Source organism: Thalassophryne amazonica, chromosome 23 (genome assembly GCF_902500255.1).
Source record: "Thalassophryne amazonica chromosome 23, fThaAma1.1, whole genome shotgun sequence".
Lineage (NCBI taxonomy): Eukaryota > Metazoa > Chordata > Actinopteri > Batrachoidiformes > Batrachoididae > Thalassophryne > Thalassophryne amazonica.
Genome location: NC_047125.1, coordinates 34,483,009 through 34,506,335, shown reverse-complemented (window position 1 = coordinate 34,506,335; position 23,327 = coordinate 34,483,009). Strand labels below are relative to the sequence as shown.

The window sequence follows — 23,327 nt, the reverse complement described above, 5'->3', positions numbered from 1 at the left end:
GACGGGCGTCTAAAAGTGAAGGACCGTGTCTGCTGCAGGGGGACGCTAATGCAGGGTGATGTGTCCTGGAGTAACTCCGTCTCTACGGTTTCCACTCTGGAAGCTGATCCTACACGTTACTGGACTCCGTCCCTCATCTGCTGCAGGCTTTCTACGAGCCTCACATCAGCCAAATCAAAATAAAACGTCAGCAGAGATCACGGTGAAGAGGACGATAAACACAACAAAGCTCTTTATTATCATTTCCCAAAGCCTAAGCCTGCATACCACAGAAAAAAAAAACCTGTTGCAAAGACAAACCGTCGCCAAAATATCCACAAGCACTCAGCTGCTTATGAAGCAGCACTCAGGCCTGCACTGCCCCCTGGTGGAAGAAAGAGGAGCGACAACTGCACACTGGAGTAGAAACCTTGCCATCTTCTGTGTCTTAATAAAACATTATTCTACAAATCCACTCTGAGATTCATTATTTTCAATATTTATTCTGAGAAGAAGAACTTTGCTCCAAAAATATTCACTCACAAAAGAAGTCAGTGTTTCTCACTCTCTCTCTCACACACACACACACACACACACACACACACACACACACACACACACACACACACACACACACACACACACACACACACACACACGTGCTTTGGTCTTCATCATTTGGTTCCAGGTTTGAAGGGATCAGACCAAATCTTCAGACCTTTAGGAAAAAAACAAAAACATGAGGACTGTCAGCTGGTGTTAAAGTGAAAATCTGCTGAACAGTCACAGCTGTGAAGGACGGGACTGATAACAGCTGGATCATTCCACATCAAAACAGCCCATGTATAAAATAAAACCAGCTCATGACACAGATTTGCTTCATTTTCATATATTTTGTACATTCTGTAACCAATGACAAATCCAAAATATTAGGTTCATACTCCAAAAATATTTTTAAGGATATGGTCCTTCAAATTTAGCAGGAAAACAGGCATCTGCATAAAAAAGTGCCATACCCCACCCTTTTTTTGGGGGGGGGGCTTCTGGAAGGAAACCTTTGGAGTGTAAATCTAATATTTAGAATTTTCCAAATTGACCTGTAATCTATAAAATACGTGAAAATGAAATCTGCAGCTGTGAACTGGGAGCTGCCTGTTGATTCCATGTGGACTGACCCAGCTTCCCCTTGTGCCAGTTTACATGCCGGCAGGTGCCTGAAACCAGTGGGAATGTGCGTTTGAAATAGTGGAAAACGTGAGTGCTGCATGTAATGTTACTGGACAGGAAACAGGAAGACAGAGACAGCACAAACAGTAGCAGTGACAAATAAATGACCATTTAAGTGCAGCTGTTATGTCATATTTTTTATTGTTATGAAATTGTTGAACTAAAAACCACATATCAGTCAAACACTGTTTAACACACTGCTTCCTTTAATAAAACAGACAAAATCTCAGACTTTTTAAAGTTAACAGTTGTCATTTTTAAAGTGTTTCTTTTCTAAACATATCAAACTTCCCGTTTATACAGCAGCACCAACATGCCTCGACTTCTGCACAGTCCTGTTCATTACAACCACCCACAGTTCTTACCGACAGGTTGTACATCTTCCTGGTTAATTCCTGCCCGATTCACCTTTTGGATCTGTCCTGGTGGACAAAGAAGAACAGTGCGGCTGTATTTTTATTTTGTGCTTGTACTCAGAAACAGCAGCAGATTAGCATCGGACTCTTTTCATAGTAACTTTGAGAAGGAACGTGTCATTCATATTACCTAACAGAGCTTTGAATGTGTTTATTTTGGTCCAAGTTTAGCATTTCTATGTTTGATGTTTAAACCTTGGCGATGGGGGGGTCGTTGAAGCAGCAATAACCCACCCTGTATCTAAGGCCCTGCTCAGTGCAAACTAAACACAAAACATAATCTATATAAATGCAATGTTCTTACATTTATGTTGGTGCAGACAGGCTAATTAGCACTAGCCGAGATAAAGGATTGTTTCACACACTTACTGTAGTCTTCTGTGTGAGTCAGCGGGTAGTAAAAAATAGGGTAAAAAGTCGCGGCCACAACCGCGACAAATCCTCCAAATATCAAAACCGTTTTCCTGGTTTTGGACATTTTTTTTTTTTTCTCCAACTTTGGGACATTAAGGACGCGCTGTGTTTACACCTGACTGCTTCCGGCGCAAAGGTCACCGCTTTAAATACACATCTTAACATGAACTATATATAATCACATGACACCAGCGCACGCACACACATCAAACATAAAAGCAAGAAAAATAATAACTTATATTGGGAACAAAAATAAAAACATTAATTGAAAGCGCCGAACGCGGTGCCGCTGTGGTTTGGTCGTTTTGAGTTTCCGTTTTAACACGGGGAGTCACGTGTTGTATAATAACAATAACAGGGAAGTAGTTCGGTACTGTGATGTTTTTGGGTGTCTTTTTTTTTTTTTTTTTTTTTTGCTGTGAATCTAAATTAAAATGAGTGTTTCGTGCGTGCTGGTGCTGTTTCTGAGTGTTTGTCTTGTCCGAGGTGGAGCTCAGACGGTTCAGGTCTTCGTGGTTCCTCACAGTCACATGGACGTTGGCTGGGTTTACACTGTACAGGTTCTCACTCCTCGTTTACCCCACGAACCTCATTTTTCTCTCTCCTATTAGATAACATTACCCTCAGTATCTAATACTGAATACAATTTTTTTATTGATTTTAATACAGTAATAAATTATTTGTTTGTGGTACTTTTGAGTCCAGTCTTGGACTCCAGACACCTTTTCGCTGACTCTGCCTTGTTTCAGAATTGAAACCAATTCCACTTCATCTCAACTTAGTCTGAAGCACAACAAAGTCTCAGTCTTTGTCTGGACATACACATGACCGTTTAAGGTCTTAGTCTTGGCTCAGACTCGATTAAAGGGGTCTAGTCCCTGTTCCTAGTTTAAGGCTTCTCCAGATGTGAGGACTTTCTACTTTCTCGCTGTTGACAGCTGATTATTAAAATATTTTTTGTAATGAAAAAGACTGATTCCACCTTTATTTCTCCAAAGGAAAGTATGCACGCATACGCCGCCAACGTTTACAACAGTGTGACCGAAGAACTGTCGAAGGCCAAGCATCGCCGGTTCATCGCAGTGGAACAAGAGTTCTTTCGACTGTGGTGGGACACTGTGGCCACGGACAAACAAAAACAACAAGTAAGACAATCCAGAGATAGTCCAGACTCAGTCCACAGACATTCCAGATATAGTCCACAGACAGCTCAGACACAATGCAGAGATAGTCCAGACACAGTCCACAGACAGTCCAGACACAGTCCACAGACAGTCCAGAGATAGTCCAGACAAAGACCACAGACATTCCAGATACAGTCCACAGCCCAGACACAGCCCGCAGACAATCCAGAGATAGCCCGCAGACAGTCCAGACACAGTCTGCAGACAATCCAGAGATAACCCACAGACAGTCCAGACACAGTCCGCAGACAATCCAGAGATAACCCACAGACAGCCCAGCCACAGTCCGCAGACAATCCAGAGATAACCCACAGACAGTCCATACACAGTCCGCAGACAATCCAGAGATAACCCACAGACAGTCCAGCCACAGTCCGCAGACAATCCAGAGATAACCCACAGACAGTACAGCCACAGTCCGCAGACAATCCAGAGATAACCCACAGACAGCACAGCCACAGTCCGCAGACAATCCAGAGATAACCCACAGACAGTCCAGACACAGTCCGCAGACAATCCAGAGATAACCCAGACACAGTCCGCAGACAATCCAGAGATAACCCACAGACAGTCCAGACACAGTCTGCAGACAATCCAGAGATAACCCACAGACAGTCCAGACACAGTCTGCAGACAATCCAGAGATAACCCACAGACAGCCCAGACACAGTCCGCAGACAATCCAGAGATAACCCACAGACAGCCCAGACACAGTCCGCAGACAATCCAGAGATAACCCACAGACAGTCCAGACACAGTCCGCAGACAATCCAGAGATAACCCACAGACAGTCCAGACACAGTCCGCAGACAATCCAGAGATAACCCACAGGCAGCCCAGACACAGTCCGCAGACAATCCAGAGATAACCCACAGACAGCCCAGACACAGTCCGCAGACAATCCAGAGATAACCCACAGGCAGCCCAGACACAGTCCGCAGACAATCCAGAGATAACCCACAGACAGCCCAGCCACAGTCCGCAGACAATCCAGAGATAACCCACAGACAGTCCAGACACAGTCCGCAGACAATCCAGAGATAACCCACAGACAGTCCAGACACAGTCCGCAGACAATCCAGAGATAACCCACAGGCAGCCCAGACACAGTCCGCAGACAATCCAGACACAGTGTGAGCTAAAATAATGTCCTTTCTCCTTATAAAGAAATGTGCTCTTTATAATTAACATCATGGCTTTTTAGGTTCAGCAGCTTGTGGAAGAAGGTCGACTGGAGTTCATTATTGGGGGCCAAGTGATGCACGATGAGGCTGTGACTGATATCGAGGATGAGATATTGCAGATGACAGGTAGTGCAGACACATTCCTCATCCTTACTCACTTCCAAAGATGAGGTGGAATGGTAACCCAGAACCGTGGTCTTCTTCCCATGTCATGCCATTTACTTCTCCGGCTTTCAGAGGGCCATGGATTCCTCTATCAGACATTTGGAGTGCGTCCTCAGTTCTCGTGGCACGTGGATCTGTTTGGAGCGTCTGCCACCACGCCCGTACTGTTTGCCCTGGCCGGGTTCAATGCCCACCTCATCTCTCGCATTGACTATGACCTAAAAGACACCATGCAGAAGAAGAAGGTACAGAGGTTCTGGTTCCAGTCATGCCTGCTGGTCAGCATGTTTGCTAGCAGGATTACCCTAGGCATGGCAAATCAAGAGAGAGAGAGAAATGGAGAAACACTACGTACAGATCCAAATCCAAACACAGGTCTGGATCTGTTTCAGTCAAGTAGGTGATGTTCACAAATGAGGAGAAACTGGTCCAACAACATGCAGTAATTCTTCTTCATGGAAATTCCAGGACTGTCTGTCCTCAGTGAGAGACTGTGCTGTCTTCTTGTTTCATTAGTAGCACAATATCAAAGCCTCATCAACCGAACACAACCCAAAGCACGTCTTCTGGAGCCGGTGTCGCAGACTGAACGGTCCGCCTATAAAAACTGGTCCACCTTTTGCATCTGCACATGTATAATTTTGGACCACAGCACCGCGTCTGAGACGGAGTCTCTTCACCCAAAGCAATCAAATGGATTAATGGGATTATCAGCTGTCAGATGATAAATGTAAAACCTCTTAAATCATTTTAAAGTCAGTTTTAAGCAGAAACGAGGCAAAATTCCATGACGCTTTGAAAAGTCTTATGCGCAGTGAACACATCAGCTAGCAGCTCGTTTATTTGCGGTGCTCTGATCACTTCATCCACCTTTTATTAAGAAATAATGCTGAATTGATGTGGAAATGATTGTTGTTGAAAAGCTTCAGATATCTGTCACTGAGACAGATGATGACTGGAGGCAGTTTGAAGCAGAAACCAGGTCATTATCAGTGAACCGCGTCATCAGGTGGGATGATTTTATAGGGGGACCGTTCGGTCTGCGACACCGTTCTTCTACACTTTGACTTTTTTTAAAAATGTAACCTGTGTCCTCGTTCATATTCACTGGCTGTTGGTTTTTGTTTTGTTTTTGTTTGTTTTTTTTTTCTTTAGAAACTGCAGTTTGTATGGAGAGGGTCTCACTCCCTGAGAGAGCACCAGGAGATCTTCACTCACACGATGGACCAGTTTAGCTACTGCACTCCATCCAAGCTGCCGTTCTCCAACAGGTAGCTTTCTGATCCACAAGCTTCATGAAACAAATTTCCACATTAAAAGAAAGTACAAGTGTTATTGAAAAGAAAAAAAAAAACTCTGGATGATGAGTGAAGGGAACTAAAAATGTTCTCAAACCTCAGCTCTGGGTTCTACTGGAATGGTGTGGCCATGTTCCCCGACCCCCCTAAGGATGGCATTTACCCCAACATGAGCCTACCCATCACCAAGGAGACAGTACACGCATACGCCCAGACCATGGTGGAGAACATAAAGCAGAGAGTGGAGTGGTTCAGGACTAATAACGTGCTCTGGCCATGGGTAGGTCTCCAGAAGAACCCGTGATTCTTTTATGAGTTCCTGGACTCTGTTGACAGTTTTATAACTTCAGGTTATACAAAACACAAAACCCCCTGTCGAAATCCAACTAAGTCTTTGTGCTTCAGGGCTGTGACAAACAGTTCTACAACTCCTCGGTGCAGTTCAGCAACATGGACCCACTGATGGACTACATCAACCAGAACAGCAAAGCCTGGGGGGTGACAGTCCAGTACGCCACTCTGAGTGAATACTTCCAAGCTGTCCACCAGTCAGGTCTCATCTGGGAGGTTCGAGGGAGCGAAGACTTTCTACCATATTCCACCGGTGAGAATCTTGAACTGACACATAACGTGAACCCACGTCTGAAAGACGACACAAGCAGCCAAACACTATTATTGTTGTTAAAATCCATCAGCTGGTGTATTTTTACTTTCTAGAACCGTACCAGGCCTGGACCGGGTTTTACGCCTCCAGGAATGTTCTGAAAGGAATGGCACGACACGCCAGCTCTCTGCTGCATGCGGCAGAGACTCTTTACACTCAGTACCGAATCAGTTTCCCTGATGGACCCGTGTCCAAAACCTGGGGACTGGACCAACTCCGAGCGTTGCGTTGGGCCGTGTCCGAGGTCTGCACCCCAAATGTCTCTGCTGTCTCAGCAGAGGACTTCATGCAACAAGACAAACTGCATTCTGTTGTTGTTTAGGTCCAGCACCACGATGCCATCACGGGCACAGAGTCTCCAAAGGTGGCAGATATGTACCTTCAGCACCTCATGAGGGCCATGTTGGGGGTGGAGAAACTCATGATGACGCTCTTTCTGCTTCCACATAACTTTGGCACCACCAGTGCCCCTGACAGTCAAAATCAGGGTAAGAGCACTATATTACCCATTTAACCAAAACTAATCGTGATGCCTCTAAAGGTCACTAGAACATGGTCCATCCTTCATTTGCTCGAGAGGCTACAAATCCAAATCCTGAAAGCATCCAGTTTATTCAACAAGGAGCATGTTAAAATATTTACAGATGAGTACAATTAATTAATTACGCTCATTCTTCCAGGTCGCCAGCTGGGTTTGGAGCAGCATTTCTTTGTCTACAACCCTTTAGCCTGGAACGTCACCACAATCATTAACGTCACGGTCACATTTCCTGGTGCCGCAGTCTTTGATGAAGCCAGGCAGCCTGTACCTGCACAGGTAGGGGATTTATTTAACTTATTTAACGTTGGTCTCCAGTTTTGGCACTGGTTTTGGCAGTTCCAAATCTTGAGTGATGGAGTGGTAGATACCTCTCTTTAAATGACATTTTATAGGGCGATTAATCGTAAAAATAAGTCATTCAATAGCATCTTCTGCCCCCTGTTTTAGATCCAGAGGTCAGCACAGTCCAATCTCACCTTTGACCTGTTCTTCGTGGTTGAGCTGGGGGGTCTCCAACACAGGAAGTACTTGATTATGCTTTCTGAGGAGCTGTGCTCCAGGAGGTCCAAGTGTCTCTGGACTTACGAAGCAAAGGGAGCTCGGTATGAGAGGCGCAGCACCCAGAACCGGTCCAGAAGGAGGCTCCTGCCTGTTCTGACTGAATGTTATGAGCTGATGTTGGACCAGGACACCAACCTCCTGCACAGTATCACTTATCTGTAAGATCTGATGGCTCTCTGTGGACCAAGTCTTATGTTTAGGTCCTCAGATCTTTGACATGTCTGCCTTCCTTTGTAGTTCAGAGAAACGCACAGTGAGGATGACCCAGGATTACTATGAGTACCGGGCAAACGGAGATGTAAAAGTGGGTCCCATCTCTGATAACTACATCTTCACTGCGAACGGTTCGGCTGTGCGGGCCTACAAGGCTGTGGAGATGGAGGTTATCCCGGGAAAGATCCTGTCCGAGATCCGGCAGTACTTCTACAGGTGAGTGAAGGGAACCAAGGTTTTTGGTTCAAGTCCTTCTCAACCCTGCGTGTGTTTCACGTGTCTCCATCTGCTCGCAGTTTGAAACAGTTTCAAGTGTTCTGTTCTCTAGAGAGGAAAGCGATGAGGACTACGCTTACTCCATCACCACTCGTATCCCAGAAGGCTTTGGGAGCAGAGTGCCATGTCATAGGCTGGAGCAGACCTACTCACTGGGTCCGCTCTGTGTCAACACGGAGGTGGTCCTCAGAACGACCAGCTCCTTGAACAACAAGCGAACCCTTTACACTGACAACAATGGATACCAGATGATGAAGAGGACCTACCGCACCTTCACTAACAACACCATAGCAAGAGTAAGTCCTCCAGCGGACCGAGCAGGACTTTGGGTTGACACATTTTCTGGCTCCAAAATTTAGAGCAAGACTTAAACTAGTTAGAAAGTGTTGTACAGCACCCGCTGAGTGACACCGTAAGGTAACGTCTGCAGTGAAGGTAGCTCTGTGGATCCGGAATAAAACAGAAGCCAGCTTCTTCAGGGACATTTCTGAAAATGTGTACGATCTTTGCAGAACTACTTCCCAATGGTTCGGGCAGCATACATTGAGGACAACCTCAGCCGACTGGTGCTCCTTAGTGACCGAGCACACGGCGTGTCCAGCCAAGATGACGGACAACTAGAGGTAGACAAAACCCCACTGCAGACACATAAATCTCCCTTTCCCATCATCTACACACAAACATCACAGGTTTTTCTCAGGTTATGCTCCATCGGCGCCTTTGGAATAACCTGCCCTGGAACCTCGGATACAACCTGACCCTCAACGACAGCTCGGTGGTACGTCCAACCCTGTGGATGATTCTGGGCTCCCTCGATGCCACGACCAAACTCTACCACAGGGAGGCTGTAGAGGTGCAGCACAGACCTGTAGTCCAGCTCGTAGACTGGCCTTGTGAGTGCTGTGTTGGTATTGGGGATTGGGCCACAGTCTTCTTCACACAGTTTTGGGGGTCAGGTTTGAAAGCCTCCCACTCTGCTGTATCCTTAGATGAGCCTTGGCTAAAGCAGGAAGTCCAAAGTTCTTCCATGCGTCCGGTGGTGCTGCCCTCCAACCTGCACCTGCTCAGCTTCAGCATCCCCGGGTGGAACTACAGTTCCAAAAGAGACGCCCATCTCGGCCACACGGACTCAGGTCAAACACCGGACATGTGGACGTCATACCTCTGACAGGCTGTGGTTGTGTTGTGGTGGTTTTAAAGTTTAAATTCTCTGTGGGGTATAACTGAAAGACAGAAATCTAAGAAAAGGTTGTTTTTTTTTTTTTTTTTTTGCTTAGAGCCGGACTATGATCGCGTCCTTTTGAGAATCCTGCATCTCTTTGAGGAGGGTGAAGATCCTGAGCTTTCCAAACCAGTGACCATAAACATGAAGGTATCCACCAACAAAAACTAAAATAAGATTATAATCTGTATCAATGCCACAGACTGGACAAGCGTGAGGCCCGGTGTTGTTCTTGCAGGAGGTTCTGCAGGGCTTGGGGGATGTGACGGAGGTGCAGGAACGTTCCCTCACAGGAACCTGGGATATCTGCAGTCTGCAGAGGTGGAAGTGGAAGACAGCAGATAACTGTCAGACATGTGAGGAAAGACGTCACGTGAGAACTGTGTCCTCGCTTTGGCTGGCTGGTGACGTCTGTTTGTTTCTTAGGGAACACAACATGTGGAAGATGTGATGATCAATCCTTCAACGTGACCATCTCACCCAAAGAGATCAGGACCTTCTTCATTCACTTCAGCTCCACAAACTTCTAGACCAAACAATAAATTTCTATCTTCAGTGAAGACAGAAAAACTTTAAATGTGGATGAAATTTATTTTATTTTATTTTATTACCCGTTGGCCATCAAAATATGACCACCAGGCGGTTTCACTGACGAACATCACTTTGAGCAGGTGGAATCAGTTAATCAGTGTGGAGTCGGTGGTTGCAAAGAAAAGATGCATTCTCTCTCTTTTCTGAAAGGAGTTGAAGACCTTTGTTTTAGGTGATGAATGTCAAAATGATTTTTGCTGAGCTACAGAAAACCAGAAATGAAACCAGAAACCGTGACATCTTCATGCCAACAGCTCATGTCACCAACCAGTCACAAACAGCTTGTTGATCAATTTAAACTTTGGGTCACCCCTCAATCCCTGTTGGTTACAGAGATATAGCAGAAAATGTGTTTTTTATGTCATGTTCTTTGATTGCCTTAACCTTGCCTTTCGTCCAGTCCTTTCTAAAAGTTAAACACCTTGAGATCTCTGCTCAGCTAACATTTCCACCTAGTGGTTAAGGTGTTGGGCTTGAGACCAGAAGATCCTCTGTTCAAATCCCAGCCTGACTGGAAAATCACTAAGGGCCCTTGGGCAAGGTCCTTCATCCCCTCGTTGCTCCCGGTGTGTAGTGAGCGCCTTGTATGGCAGCACCCTGACATTGGGGTGAATGTGAGGCATTATTGTAAAGTGCTTTGAGTGTCTGGTGCAGATGGAAAAGCGCTATATAAATACAGTCCATTTACCATTTACCAAGCATTCAGCACTGTCGAAACTATTCCATTTATTCATCCTTTTAGTTCAACCAATAATTTGCACCACTTCTTACCAAAATTGGAGCAACTTTTAACTTTTTACCCCTGTACAAACTGAAATTGATTTTTTCACCATTTTGCTGTTTTTACCCCATAATTCCAGAACATTCCGCCATAGAGAGTCCAAACTATACTTTTTTGGAGTCGTTATGATCAGACAAATAATTTTCAACACGATTGGAGCATTTTTAAATTTTGACCCCTGTGTAATTCTTTATTGACCCCTGTAGCTCATTAGAGGTCAGCTCCAGGATGGCTCCATATCTGAAAATAAACAGTTCATTTAGAATATGTGTGCCAAATTCCATGCTTTTATCACAAAATGAATGATTGTTTTGCTATGCCGCCCCACTATTTGGAATAATTTGCCTCGGATGTGATCAGTCATGGCATGTTTTTTTCTGACAGCTGCACTTTGAAAAAAACTCATGTTATGATGTGAAACTCTCGGTCCAGCAGCAAGAACAATGGCTGACCCCAGACTGAAATCAATACATTTTTCCACACAAAAAAGTTGGTCAGGAACTGATTAAAAATCAGACCAATAAGCAGAATTGATAATGGCATCAAAGGATTTAACCAAGTCTTCTCTAATCAAAGGAAATATCAATAAAAACCCACGTCATCTCACAATGCCAAAATATAAACATTAAAAACCTGCACAAAGTGCAGGACGCCTGATGATGCATCACGCCGCTAGGGGGCCTCAGTGTACCATCACCAGCACCAATACAAAACCAGCTTCATCCAGTGCTGACGTGACACCTGCCAGGGAGCGCGCGCGTGTGTGTGTGTGTCACATCTAGGTCACACTGGCAGATTTTAAGGATTTATGGCACACAAAACATCCTGACACGGCGGGGACGACGGCAACGCGATGAGCAGCGTCAGCGTAAGTCTGACCTCCTTCACAGGAGGATGCTCCAAAATCAGCACCGTCAGCCTGCAGCTGCTAAACTGGGTTCAAAATAATAAGCTGGGCTGTTTGTAGCTTTCACTCAGTGTTTTATGTCCATTGTGCTTTCATTTATTAAGCGCATTTAGGATTTATGTTGGACTGAGACTCAGCTGGATGCTGCGGAGGAGTTGCTAGGATACGGGGCAGGGAGGAGAGACAGAGCTCCTCGGGGTGCTGGAGGATTTTACAGCAGGTCAGATGTAAAATGCATTTTGGTTTTCACATGAGAACATTCTGTGTGCACAGAAACGAGAGCGCGACCAGAGGAGGAAGCTGCAGCATTTTCTCAGTGACCTGGCTCTACTGGGATCACTGCAGGTTCCACCAACACACACACACACACACACAAAATACAAAGCTTTTTTCACTATTCACCAAGTGTAGAACAGCGCCCCCAAATGTTTGTTTGTTTTTGTGTTGCAGGGTTTTAAATACTTCCAGCCTTGGCTCAGAGGCAAAGAAGAGCTGCTGCTCACCGTCATCAATGATGACCCGGTGAGACAAAAAATTAGTTTATACAAACTTAAAGTCAGCAAAAAAATGTCTAATTTTCCCACAATCACAACACACTTCATGGTTATCCAACATGTGGTCCACAGCAGAGCCAGAGCTGTGTTTAAATCATCCCGAGGCTGAAACTACACCCAACTGCTTCAGAAAATGATTCACCGCCTCAAAGCACTGACGACGCCAAATGAAATACCTCCTTCAAACAATGATTCACTGATTCAAATCGCTCTTAAAACAAAATAAACTATTAAAGACTGTAAACAATCCACTACTTTAATGTGATAGAAACACTAAGAAACAACTGCTTTAAAATGTTTCAAGTCTCAAAGTACTTGAAACAAAGTGAAGCAACTGCATCAGAAGATGAGTCCATGTTTTGAAGTGTTTGAAACAAAATATAAGTCAAGTGCTTCTGAAAAGGATATATTCAAATGCTAAATTGGGTTATTCCAGAAAAAATAGTCATTCAAGGGCTTCAGTTTCAAAATGCTACAGACACAAAGTGACCTCAGTGCTTTGAAAAGTGATAATTTTGAAACTCTTGAAACACAAAAACAATTACTTCCACGACAGATGTTGTGAGATACTAAATGAAATAATTGGTTCAGTGTTCGTGTTTTGAAAATGTGCCACACTAAAGAAGCAAAAGTACTTCTGAAAATGAGTCAGTTTGGAGATGTACAAAAAACACTGAATGAACCAATTTCTTAAAAAAGGTTCATTCTTTTAAAGCACTCAAAAAAATTCAAACACAAAATTAAATAATTGATACATCAAAATATGCCAGTGTTTTGAAACACCAAATACTAAACAAAAGTGCTTCAGAAAATGATTTTTTGCTTCACAAAAATGATTCCTAAGTTGTAAAATAAAAATAAGTGAAAGCTGCTTCAGGAGCTGATTGAGGGATTCTGAGTTCCTGGGAAACTCTGTGGACTCCTGTCTTGGTTCCTGGTGCAGGGTTGGCGCTCCCCGGGGTTCCTGGTGTCCAGAGCCTCCTCTCACTCCTCCTGCAGCAGCTCTAACAGCAGTGACGTCTCCTCCAGCAGCTCCTCTTCCACCCTGGACAGCAGGACCAGTTCCCCTCTGCCAGAGAAGCCCTCAGACCCGCCGCAGACCACCAGGTGATTAGGAGCCCTTTAGACTCTCCTCGTGTGCATGAGCACAAACTGGACACACACTGCTGTCTTGTTGTTTTTCCACTGCTGAAGAGCCCTGAAGAGCAAAGTACTTAGCAGATTGCGGATGTATTTGTATAACGGTTCCTCTGAGTCACGACAGCTCTCGAGCCGTCCCAGAGTTTGTAGAGGTCTCGGGGGGGGTCCTACTTTGTCCTTCCTGTCCTTGAGTGGTCCCAGTGGTCTGCAGGTTGTCCAGAACTGACTGCGTTTACGATCTGAAGGTGTCTTTTTATGGCAGACTCTGACTGTGACAGAACATTCTTCACGGGGCGAGATGTCGTGAAGAGTTTTTCCTTCACTCCGTCATCGTCCACTTTAGCTGTCTTCCTGGTCTTTTTGGCTCACAGTCAAGTTCTGTCTTTGTCCACTCTGAAGGTTTCAGCAATTTGTCCAACAAAGTGTCATTTATCAGCCTAATTTTGGCCTCTTTCACTTCCACTAGCACTTCTTTAGACCTCATGCTGAGAACTGCCCAATGACCACAACAGATATATCAGTTAGCCGATAATATCGGCCGATATCAGCCTTTCACAAACATTTTTGCTGATTTGAAAACTTTTATTTTACAGAATGCACACAAACCCTTTCTCTGTTGGAAGCAGTGTCATTACATAGTTTGTCCAGCAGAGGGTGTTTCCAAAGCATTGTTTAGAATGCTGTCAAGCATGGCTGGGACCCCCACCAGCTCTTGGTTATACTAGCTTCAAGAGACTATGCCAAAGGGACAAGCTGTCAATAATTTTCAATCAGAGTGGATGTTTCACAGCAACAAAACAAGTGGTTGCTATGCCGCAAGGTAGGCGGGGCCAAAGTAGACAAGAAGTTTATTTGATGCAAATGCTGAGTGATGCAACAGGGCAACTGTCACTGAGTGAAACCAGCTTGTGATGTGTGTTTGTTGGTTTTATTTACAGTTATTTACAATAAAGTTCATGCTTAAAGTAGACCTGCATTGAAATAAATGTGGTCAGATTTCAGAAAGAAATAGCTGATATGTATTTATAAGACCCTTGTGAATGCAGTAAAGTAAATCTGTAAGCCCAAATTTGTAATTCAGCTGAGAAATCTTCGTTTAAAAATGACAAATTTGCAGCTAAAATTTAGCCCTCTGTGAAAACAGTTTGTACAGCCGTATCATTTCCATGACGTCAGGGACAAGACGACGCGCTCCCGCCTTCAGTCCGATCCCGCATTGAAATTGATTTTATCTGTTAGTAATGTTACTTATACATGTCCTGGTTTAAACATCCAAAAGTAAGTTGCAATGAATGTGAGATACAGATCTGTGTGCTCAGATCAGCAACGACATCGACAGCGGGCACCGTTCTTCCTCTCCCGCTCTCTGCCTCCGCTACGCTCGCTGTTTTAATGCGAAGCGGCCGGTACAAGGACAGACTTCTGCAAGGACAGAGTTCTTGCGGCAAAATCCACAGCACCGCACGTCTCGGCAATCGGAGCCCCAGAGCTCCATGGACGCTGAGAGAGGTTTATATATTTTTAATGACTGGAATTCTTTGCGGGTCTCGCCTCCATATCCCGCGATGGTACCGGAGGCAAAAGACAGTAGATTTTCATTGCGACACCACTCAGTCCCCCAAAATAATTTTCAAGCACAAATAAAAGAAATGTGTACTCACCAAATGTGCTGCAAGACAATATGAAGTTGTAAAAAAAGTAGATCCTTCCGTATAAGACACAAAAAAAGGTGCAGATGCAAACTGACGTAAATCCACAAATTACAATTGGCGCAATGCATGCTGGGAGAGGGTCTTGTCCGTGACGTCTCGGCAGCGTCCATGATGAGAAGGACAATTTGCGGAGGGCTAAATGTTAGCTGTAAATTTGTCATTTTCAAATGAAGAGTTCTCCGTTGAATGACAGATCTGGGCTTGTAGATTTACTTTACTACATTCAGAAGGATCTCATGTGTAAATGTAAGTCATTTTTTGTTCAAAAAATCTGACTGCATTTTTGTCAATGCAGGTCTCCTTTAAAGTGTAAAACATCAAACCTCAGTTCCACCTCTGTCATCAGGGTTTGATAAGGAAATGTTAGCAATCACTGCCATTTTTATGTATATAATCAGCAGTTTTTTATTCCCTAATAATGGTAACAACCCTAAATAATCTCATTTAGAAATGAATCTTTAATTGAATTTAATTCTTTTAAAGACTCTCCTTTGAGATCCTCGTGTCTCATGTACAACTCAGACAGAAACCACGGAGGTCAGATTCAATCATAAATGTCTGGCTCCTCTGGTTTAGATCCAGTTTTTGTGTCCTCAGAGTCCCCAGCAGTGAGGAACATCTCCTCCCAGCGTCTCCCAGTGAGAGAGAGATGGCGGTTCCTGTACGTAAGGCGCCTGAATGTTGTCATTAAAGCCACTACGACACCTGACAGACTTCTTTTGATGTTGCTGTTCTGAGTTGGACTTTGTCTCTCGATCACCAGGAGGTGAACTGCACTCTGTTTCTACTGGCTGGCTATGTGAAGTATGGACGTCCTCACGCCTGGATACGCTCCAATCACGACCGCCTGGTCACGATTGGTGGCACCGACTCCATGGTCAGAGACACGCCCATGAAGCTGAAGTCCATCGCGGACTGGCAGACACGAGGTCTGGAAACAATGTCTGGAATCCAAACAGGAGACAGTTATTGTTTCACTGAGGTCTTGTGGACACGTTCAATAATTACACCGTTTTCCATGAGCTAAATCAGATGCAGATGTCGCCTCTGTAGGAATTTGCCCCTTTTTTAGAGGCTACCGTTCAGTGCGCCAAAGTGCAAAAACTACACACGCCAGGCTGTGTTGCCCAGGGACACCTTTGACCTATTTTTCCGTCCTGTATCACTTCAGGAACACGGATCTGGGACATCGTCAGCGAGCTGGTGTGCTTGTGCACCATTCCATGTCCTTCCAACCCTTTTGCACTGGACATGCACTACATCCAGAGTCTTGCGGTCCCCGAGAGCTTCCTGGTGACTGGAGCTCTGCTGAACTTCCTGGAGGCGTACGTGGTCTACGGGCACAGAGATGAGCTGCACTACGACAAAGGTATACTTCTGCTTTCACAGAGGAAGTAGTCGCTGTTTTTATGCCACATAGTTGCTGGTCTCAGATTTGACCTCACAATGGACACTGAAACAGAACTGTGAGCCAGCAGGTGGCGCCATCCGTTACATTATGATCAGACAGCTGTGGCTCTTCCAGATCATCAGTTAATGTTTTTTATTCCTTCCAGTGGTGGACGAGGTGAAGCCTCTGAGACGTCTCCATGTCCAGTCGCTGCTGCAGCTGCAGAGACTCAAAGCCGGCTCGGGGTCGACCAGTAGTCCTGCAGTGCAGTACGTGTCCGGCGAGGAGTGACCCCAGAACACCCCGATCAGGCCTCCACAGACACGAGTCTTCACCTCAACCAAATATCTTTTAATCCATTTAAATTAGGACATAGCTCATTAAGATGGTTTATAGAGCCTGACCGATATGGATTTTTTTTGGGGAGGGGGGTGCAGATAGGAGCAAAATAAATATTACAGTACCGATATAGCAAAATGTTAATTTATTGCCCTCTGCTGGACAAATTGTGTAACGACAATTTCCAACACCCAATGGATTTCTGCAAACATTTATTCAGTAAAATAAAAGTTCTCATCAGATTCTGATTGGCTGATATCAGTGCCCATACGATACATCGGTCCTGCTCCAAACATTTTTCAGTCTACATCTCTGCTGGATAAAGCTGAAGGAGGAGACACAGATTACTCCTTAAAATATGTGGAAACGCTGAAGAAATACTGTGGGAAATTAATCACATGACTTTTTTTTTTTCTTTTTTTTTAAATAGCCAAAGGATCTTGCCAATGTCTTGCCCTGCCACCCCAAACCCTTCAGTCTTCCAACACACACAAAGTATATAACCTTTTAAAACCAAGAGGTCATGCTGGGAAACTCATCTGTCATCGGTCTCAGACACGAGCGCTCAAAGCAGCAGAAGACACAGATGATAATTATGTTGTTGAAAAATGTTTTACTGCTTCAGAAAATACATACTAAATATATATAAAAGTACATGAATGCATCTCACAGCAGGCAGGTTAACTCAGACTGTGCCGTTTGTAAAGACAGAAGAGTACAAAAATTTAAAGAAGGAAAGAAAAAAGTTTCTCCGTTTGTATCTGCTGGCCTCAGGGTGCAGCACTAATCATCACGTCTTTGTAAACTTTGATATAAAGAAACAGCTAATGCTGCATAAAACTGCACAGAACTTATAAAAAAAGAAGAAAAAGCTTTAAAATAAATGTTATCTCTTAGGGCAGTTTATTGTGATTTTGTAAAACGTAGCGGGTTTGGATCTGAAAGCACACCAACGTGTACCAACATGGGAACAATCACAACTAGCATGGATGCTAATATGCTAATGCTACATAGTTAATGGGAGTTGGTTAAAAAAAAAAACAACAACAACACACACACAACAAAACACACACAAGTTCCATTTGCCAAGTTGAGGCATGGCGGTGCGGTCGGTGCAGCCACAGCAGATTTTAAGAACATGTACCTGCAAATAACTTATCGGAGGATATGCGTTTTGTACGTCAAATGGGAATTTGTTGGCCATGGTCGTTTTGAGATGGTCTTGACTAGTTGTACAGCTAACAGGAGCCAATTAATAATAACAATAAAAAAAATGCAGCAAAACTTTTGACTCCTGAGAAGGAATGTGAATTGGTCAAATAACCGCTTTACAAACTTTAACTGCTTTACTGAAGTGATCCATCAACAAAATAACATTTAAAAACCCATACCACATTACCTCTACCGCTGTAACGTGAGCTAAATGGGGTGAGATTATTTAGGGCCATAATTAAATAAAATGTGACCCACACGTCGGCTAAACGTCAGCCTTCAAACCGGGACTCTGGTCACCATCATCTGGCTTGTGCTGCTCTCCGTTTGTCTCAAAGCTAACTGGACTACGAGAAGGACTACAGAACAAAAGAAACCACACAGCAATCCCACAGTCCAGACTTCAAACAGCCGCCACAAACCTGTCAACAGGTGAACGACAGCAACCATCAGCAACATCTTTGCTAACAGCGCTATTTCCGCGCAAGTCAAAAACCATTAATTCTGCACGTGCAGACGTCCTTTCACAACAAGAGTCCTCTTGGGTCCAACTACAGGCTGGACCCATTTCAGTTCTCAGTCAGAAGTGGATCCCCTTCTGATAATGGCCTTCATGGGGCTGCGTGACACAGAGCCCCTCTTCTTCCAGCGAACTGTAAAACAAAAAAAATAAAGTCATTGATGTTAGCGGTACAGTAAAAGTCAGGAACAAAACCCTCAGACCTAAAGCAGCTGCTTTTATTAATTAAACGTGACCTAACCTTTTCCCAGCCCGACAGGAAGCGTGGAGCTCTTGGTGGTCCCAGAAGACTTGGAGGAGTCCTCGCCACCCTTCTTCCCCTTGGCCTGTCCTGGGGGCAGCGTGGTGGATTGGTCCTGCTGCCAGTCGCTCAGCGCCTGTTGGAAGGAGTGTGCCAGACACGCCGTCATGTCCCGGGCTCGCTCCGCCCGGCTGCACCAGAAGACGCGGCACTGCAGCTGCTGCCCGTGGTGCTTACAGATGTAGAGGAAGACGTTGGGTCTGTTGCTGTCCGCGGCGCAGTACGCGATGTCCTGGAGGTAGGTCTTGGTGAGCTGCCGACCTGTGCTCAGTTCCTTGACTTCGACGTATCGCGGGCGCACCACCAGAGCGTGATCTTTGCTCAGTTTCTTCCTGTTGGCGATACCTTCCAGCAGGTGTGTGATGGCATCCTGGGCTTGCTCTCGGTCCAGAGAGAAGATTTTCTCCGTGCCCAGGTAGTGGACCTTGAAGAGAGGGTCGCCGTGGGACAGGGACTCGGTGCGGTCGCGACAGAGGCGGCGGCGAAGCTCTGCAGGAGAGTTCTTCAGGGTCTGCATGAGGTGGAAGGTGCTGAGAGACATTGTGGACTTGGAGGAAAAGCTAAGACCTGCTGCTGGTAAGTGGGCTGTGGATAGACGTGATCTCCACCCGTCCTCTATGAAGAGGTCATAGCTGCATCCACGTCTTCTATCTGGAATTATTCAAATAAAGACACTAAGAACTATCACCTGGAACTTTAACACGTACGTGATTACTTTGTGTCTGCATTAGATTTATTTATTTATTTATTTATTTTTTAAGGACCATGGGACTCGTGGTCCTGACTTCAGGAAAAACAAACAGGATCAGCTGCATCGAATTCATTTACCCAACAAGAGACTTAAATATTTACGCTTCACTCTGGTTTCCTTAAAAATGCAGCAAAATAAAGTTGTTGGCGAAAACTAAATTTGACTCTTAAATGCCTCTGATATGACGTCACCAACATCTGAACCCATTGTCTTGCACTTTATTTTTTCCCCTCTCTGTTCTTTGGATGTCCTATCGCTCCTTAGAAGTGGCCTACAGAGACAAACGTCCAACTGTTCCAAGGTGGGGGTCATTGTTCCTCAAGCCCCCGAGCAGGAAACAGCTTTGCACTGCCCCAAAACCCGTTTCTGCTCCAAACAATGGCTGCGTTTGGTTATTTGTCTGACCTGCAGCACAGGCCGATTCAGGACGTGCAGTCACACAGTGACTGACAAATGCACAAAACAACGCTGGAGACCAACACCTGTACAGTTACACAAAGTCTCTTCATCGTGCAACTCAAATCTGACATCAGTCCAGGCTTCAACAAAAAACACTGTACTTCCTCTTGCAGGGCACCACAGTCAAATACCAACAGTTAAATGGTAAATGGACTGCATTTACATAGTGCTTTTCCATCTGCATCACATGCTCAAAGCGCTTTACAATAATGCCTCACATTCACCCTGATGTCAGGCTGCTGCCATACAAGGTGCTCACTACACACCAGGAGCAACTAAGGGATTAAAGACCTTGCCCAAGGGCCCTTAGTGATTTTCCAGTCAGGCTGGGATTTGAACAGAGGATCCTCTGGTCTCAAGTTCAACGCTTAACCACAAGACCATCACCTCCCCTAACGGTTTAATAAGATGGCAGGTACAAAAACAGCTAATGAGCAATAACGCTAACGTAAGAATACGCTCATTATTACAGGGGAGGGGACAAAAAAAGTGACAAACTCTGCAAAAATATCCAAACCATTCATTATTATAAGCTAATAAATAAATAAATAAATCAACTGGTTATAGGTGAAACTACGCCTATGAATCAATCAATAAGTAAAATAAATAAATAAAGGCAGAATTTTAATGTCAGCAAATATTTGGTTTAGTGTGAGCTGAATTAAAGTCAGGTGTATTTATGTAGTCAGAATAATCTTTACACCGAGTGCCCTTCTTATTCCTATAATCACTGTAAAGTAAAGGACACGAGACACAAAAGGACTTTTCAAATGTTTCACCTGATTTACTAGAAAACAAGATTAACAAGGAATGGGAATAAAAAATGCTAGTTTTGTTAGAGTGCGATATCATTCAAATAAAAAGAAAGAAAATTAGTGAAACACTGTCATACACTGATGTTTGATTTTGAAAATCGGCCTGTCGTTCAGTTTGCGTCAGTTAGAATTTATAACGTTTACTCTCTCCTAACGTAACGGGCTGCCAAAGTAATCCACAAAAATACCTCAACTTTGTAATATAACGTGAGTTATAACGTGTTCTAAAAACACGTACAAAAGTTTAAGTCGGTAAATTCCTGGATGCACGACGGCAGGTTTCAGGCAACGAAATGTTAAACTTTCTAAAAACCAGCCACAGCCTTTTATTTTCAAAGTGTCTTATTTCCCTGAAGTCAGTCTCACCTGGTTAAAAAAAAAGAAAAAGGGCGTCGATTCATCGCCGCAGACGAACCGTCGAGTTCCGGAGGTTCTGCCGCGCGGTACCGGGACCGTGTGTCTCACACACCGAATCTTCCCGTCTCCAGGTTCGGCCGGTAAATATACGTACAGACTGACGCATGCTCCTCTGCGCGCGCGCGCGTGAGAGTCCGCTGAGCCGCCCGCGGGACGCGCCGTTTAAATAAGCAGCGTGGGCGCGTCACACACGTGGCCGCGCGCTTGCGTGGTGAGGAGGATGATGATTTTGACGTCACAGCTCAGATACAAAACGGTCTGTTTTTACCGTGTTCGTGTGCACAGAAATCACGGACACAAAGTCCACGACACGTCACTGTGACGGACGGATTATTTATTGTGTGCTGTATCAGAGATCACATTTTGAAGAAGCTTCTTCAGAAGATGACAGACAGGAAGGATTTTCCTTCGTGCAGGTTGAAGAGAATATGTTCAGTGTCAAAAATGACGCTAGAAAGGAAAAAACTAAACAAAAACAGGAGATACTTCATAGTTTTGTGTTGTGGTTCCAAGACAGCTGGTCGCGTGGTTCTGAGGTCTCTAGAAGCTGGTGTCATCCCAGTTCCACTGAAATACACCAACCACTGAACCCCCACAACATGGACAGCACATTCATTAATTACATTGCTTATTATTATTATTTTTCATTTTCTGTGCTGTCTTACACTGTGACGGTGTGACATTAACTCTTAAACCCACAGACTGACTGGAGTCAGACTGCGTCAGAACCTGTTTTGTTGAGGGTCATTGGCGCTGCTGCTTCAGATCCATTTCATGTACTTACTGGTGGGGGGGGGCAGAGTGGCAGAGGAACTCTTAAATGGTTCCATGTGTGCATGTGTCTGGGTGTGCCGGACAAGGGGAAACAGTAGGGCCCCTGTTTCTGCTGGTTCTGGTCCAACAATAGTAAAGTTCTGAACGTCACCCACGCCTCATGGCTTAGCAGCACACACTGGAGCTATTCTTGGGCCTCAGTGACATCATGGACCATCTCAGGTGCCCTACCTATTTCACAAAGGCCAAGAGGAAAACTTGCGTATATCCAAACGGCAGCACCAGCAGGGTGTTGATGCAGGTCCACAACACTGTGCAAAGGTTCTAAAAGCAAGAAGGGTCAAAGTGCTTCCAATCTTCATGACTGCAGACAGTGAAAATTCTGTACTTTAAACTGATTCTCACCAAAACACCCCCTGTCAGCGGTCACACTATCTGTTCAGGGGCCGTCAAACCCAAACACCCCAAGCCTTTCATCCTGCCAAACTTTCTCCAACAGTTTAAACTTCTGAGAAGAAATGAAAGTCTTTCTTGTGTTGCCTCAGCGGGAAGCACCTGACAGTGCTTGTACAACCCCTGGCAAAAATTATGGAATCACCGGCCTCGGAGGATGTTCGCTCAGTTGTTTAATTTTGTAGAAAAAAAGCAGATCACAGACATGACACAAAACTAAAGTCATTTCAAATGGCAACTTTCTGGCTTTAAGAAACACTATAAGAAATCAAGAAAAAAAGATTGTGGCAGTCAGTAACGGTTACTTTTTTAGACCAAGCAGAGGAAAAAAATATGGACTCACTCAATTCTGAGGAAAAAATTATGGAATCACCCTGTAAATTTTCATCCCCAAAACTAACACCTTTTTTTCCTCTGCTTGGTCTAAAAAAGTAACCGTTACTGACTACCACAATCTTTTTTCTTGATTTCTTATAGTGTTTCTTAAAGCCAGAAAGTTGCCATTTGAAATGACTTTAGTTTTATGTCATGTCTGTGATCTGCTTTTTTTCTACAAAATTAAACAACTGAATGAACATCCTCAGAGGCCGGTGATTCCATCATTTTTGCCAGGGGTTGTAGCTTTGAGCTCTGTCAACAGACAGGCGCTGCGTTGTTTGGCTGCACTCTGGAGTGTCTTGTGGTGCAAAGTGTTAACATCTGCCGTCAGACACACCAACCTGCCTGGACTCACAGATAACACAGATGTGGTGAGCAGAACAATAAGGTGATAGTTCCTGTAGAACACAGATAAAACTTTTAACAGATTTCCGGTTCGTGCTAATAGGCCACAAAAGTGTACGAGTTCTCACGTGAAGGCTACATGCA

The 23,327-nt window shown here is 44.6% G+C and overlaps 4 protein-coding genes across 4 annotated transcripts; 2 read left to right on the top strand and 2 right to left on the bottom strand.

Moving 5' to 3' along the window:
* Positions 1-495: 495 nt before the first annotated feature.
* Positions 496-2,230, bottom strand: smim20 (small integral membrane protein 20). The gene is made up of 3 exons (XM_034164450.1): positions 1,992-2,230; positions 1,572-1,628; positions 496-697 (listed from the first exon to the last, which is right to left on the bottom strand). The coding sequence occupies exons 1-3, from the start codon at positions 2,098-2,100 to the stop codon at positions 654-656; spliced, it is 210 nt and encodes a 69-aa protein (XP_034020341.1). The 5' UTR covers positions 2,101-2,230; the 3' UTR covers positions 496-653.
* A 218-nt stretch (positions 2,231-2,448) lies between these two features.
* man2b2 (mannosidase, alpha, class 2B, member 2) lies at positions 2,449-9,975 on the top strand. Its single transcript, XM_034164448.1, has 19 exons — positions 2,449-2,596; positions 3,035-3,181; positions 4,425-4,530; positions 4,642-4,814; positions 5,725-5,840; positions 5,970-6,147; positions 6,273-6,471; positions 6,585-6,775; positions 6,854-7,019; positions 7,212-7,348; positions 7,520-7,791; positions 7,871-8,062; positions 8,175-8,418; positions 8,635-8,745; positions 8,823-9,015; positions 9,112-9,255; positions 9,400-9,494; positions 9,583-9,700; positions 9,771-9,975. The coding sequence occupies exons 1-19, from the start codon at positions 2,471-2,473 to the stop codon at positions 9,872-9,874; spliced, it is 3,012 nt and encodes a 1,003-aa protein (XP_034020339.1). The 5' UTR covers positions 2,449-2,470; the 3' UTR covers positions 9,875-9,975.
* Positions 9,976-11,569: 1,594 nt separating this feature from the next.
* si:dkey-19b23.7 lies at positions 11,570-16,742 on the top strand. The gene is made up of 9 exons (XM_034164275.1): positions 11,570-11,653; positions 11,737-11,800; positions 11,862-11,968; positions 12,074-12,145; positions 13,121-13,284; positions 15,627-15,690; positions 15,793-15,958; positions 16,201-16,398; positions 16,586-16,742. The coding sequence occupies exons 1-9, from the start codon at positions 11,570-11,572 to the stop codon at positions 16,708-16,710; spliced, it is 1,044 nt and encodes a 347-aa protein (XP_034020166.1). The 3' UTR covers positions 16,711-16,742.
* Positions 16,743-17,259: 517 nt separating this feature from the next.
* si:dkey-19b23.8 (low density lipoprotein receptor adapter protein 1) lies at positions 17,260-21,359 on the bottom strand. The gene is made up of 3 exons (XM_034164449.1): positions 21,183-21,359; positions 18,732-19,442; positions 17,260-18,623 (listed from the first exon to the last, which is right to left on the bottom strand). Exons 2-3 carry the CDS (start codon positions 19,330-19,332, stop codon positions 18,547-18,549), a joined length of 678 nt encoding a protein of 225 aa, XP_034020340.1. The 5' UTR covers positions 19,333-19,442; positions 21,183-21,359; the 3' UTR covers positions 17,260-18,546.
* Positions 21,360-23,327: the final 1,968 nt, after the last annotated feature.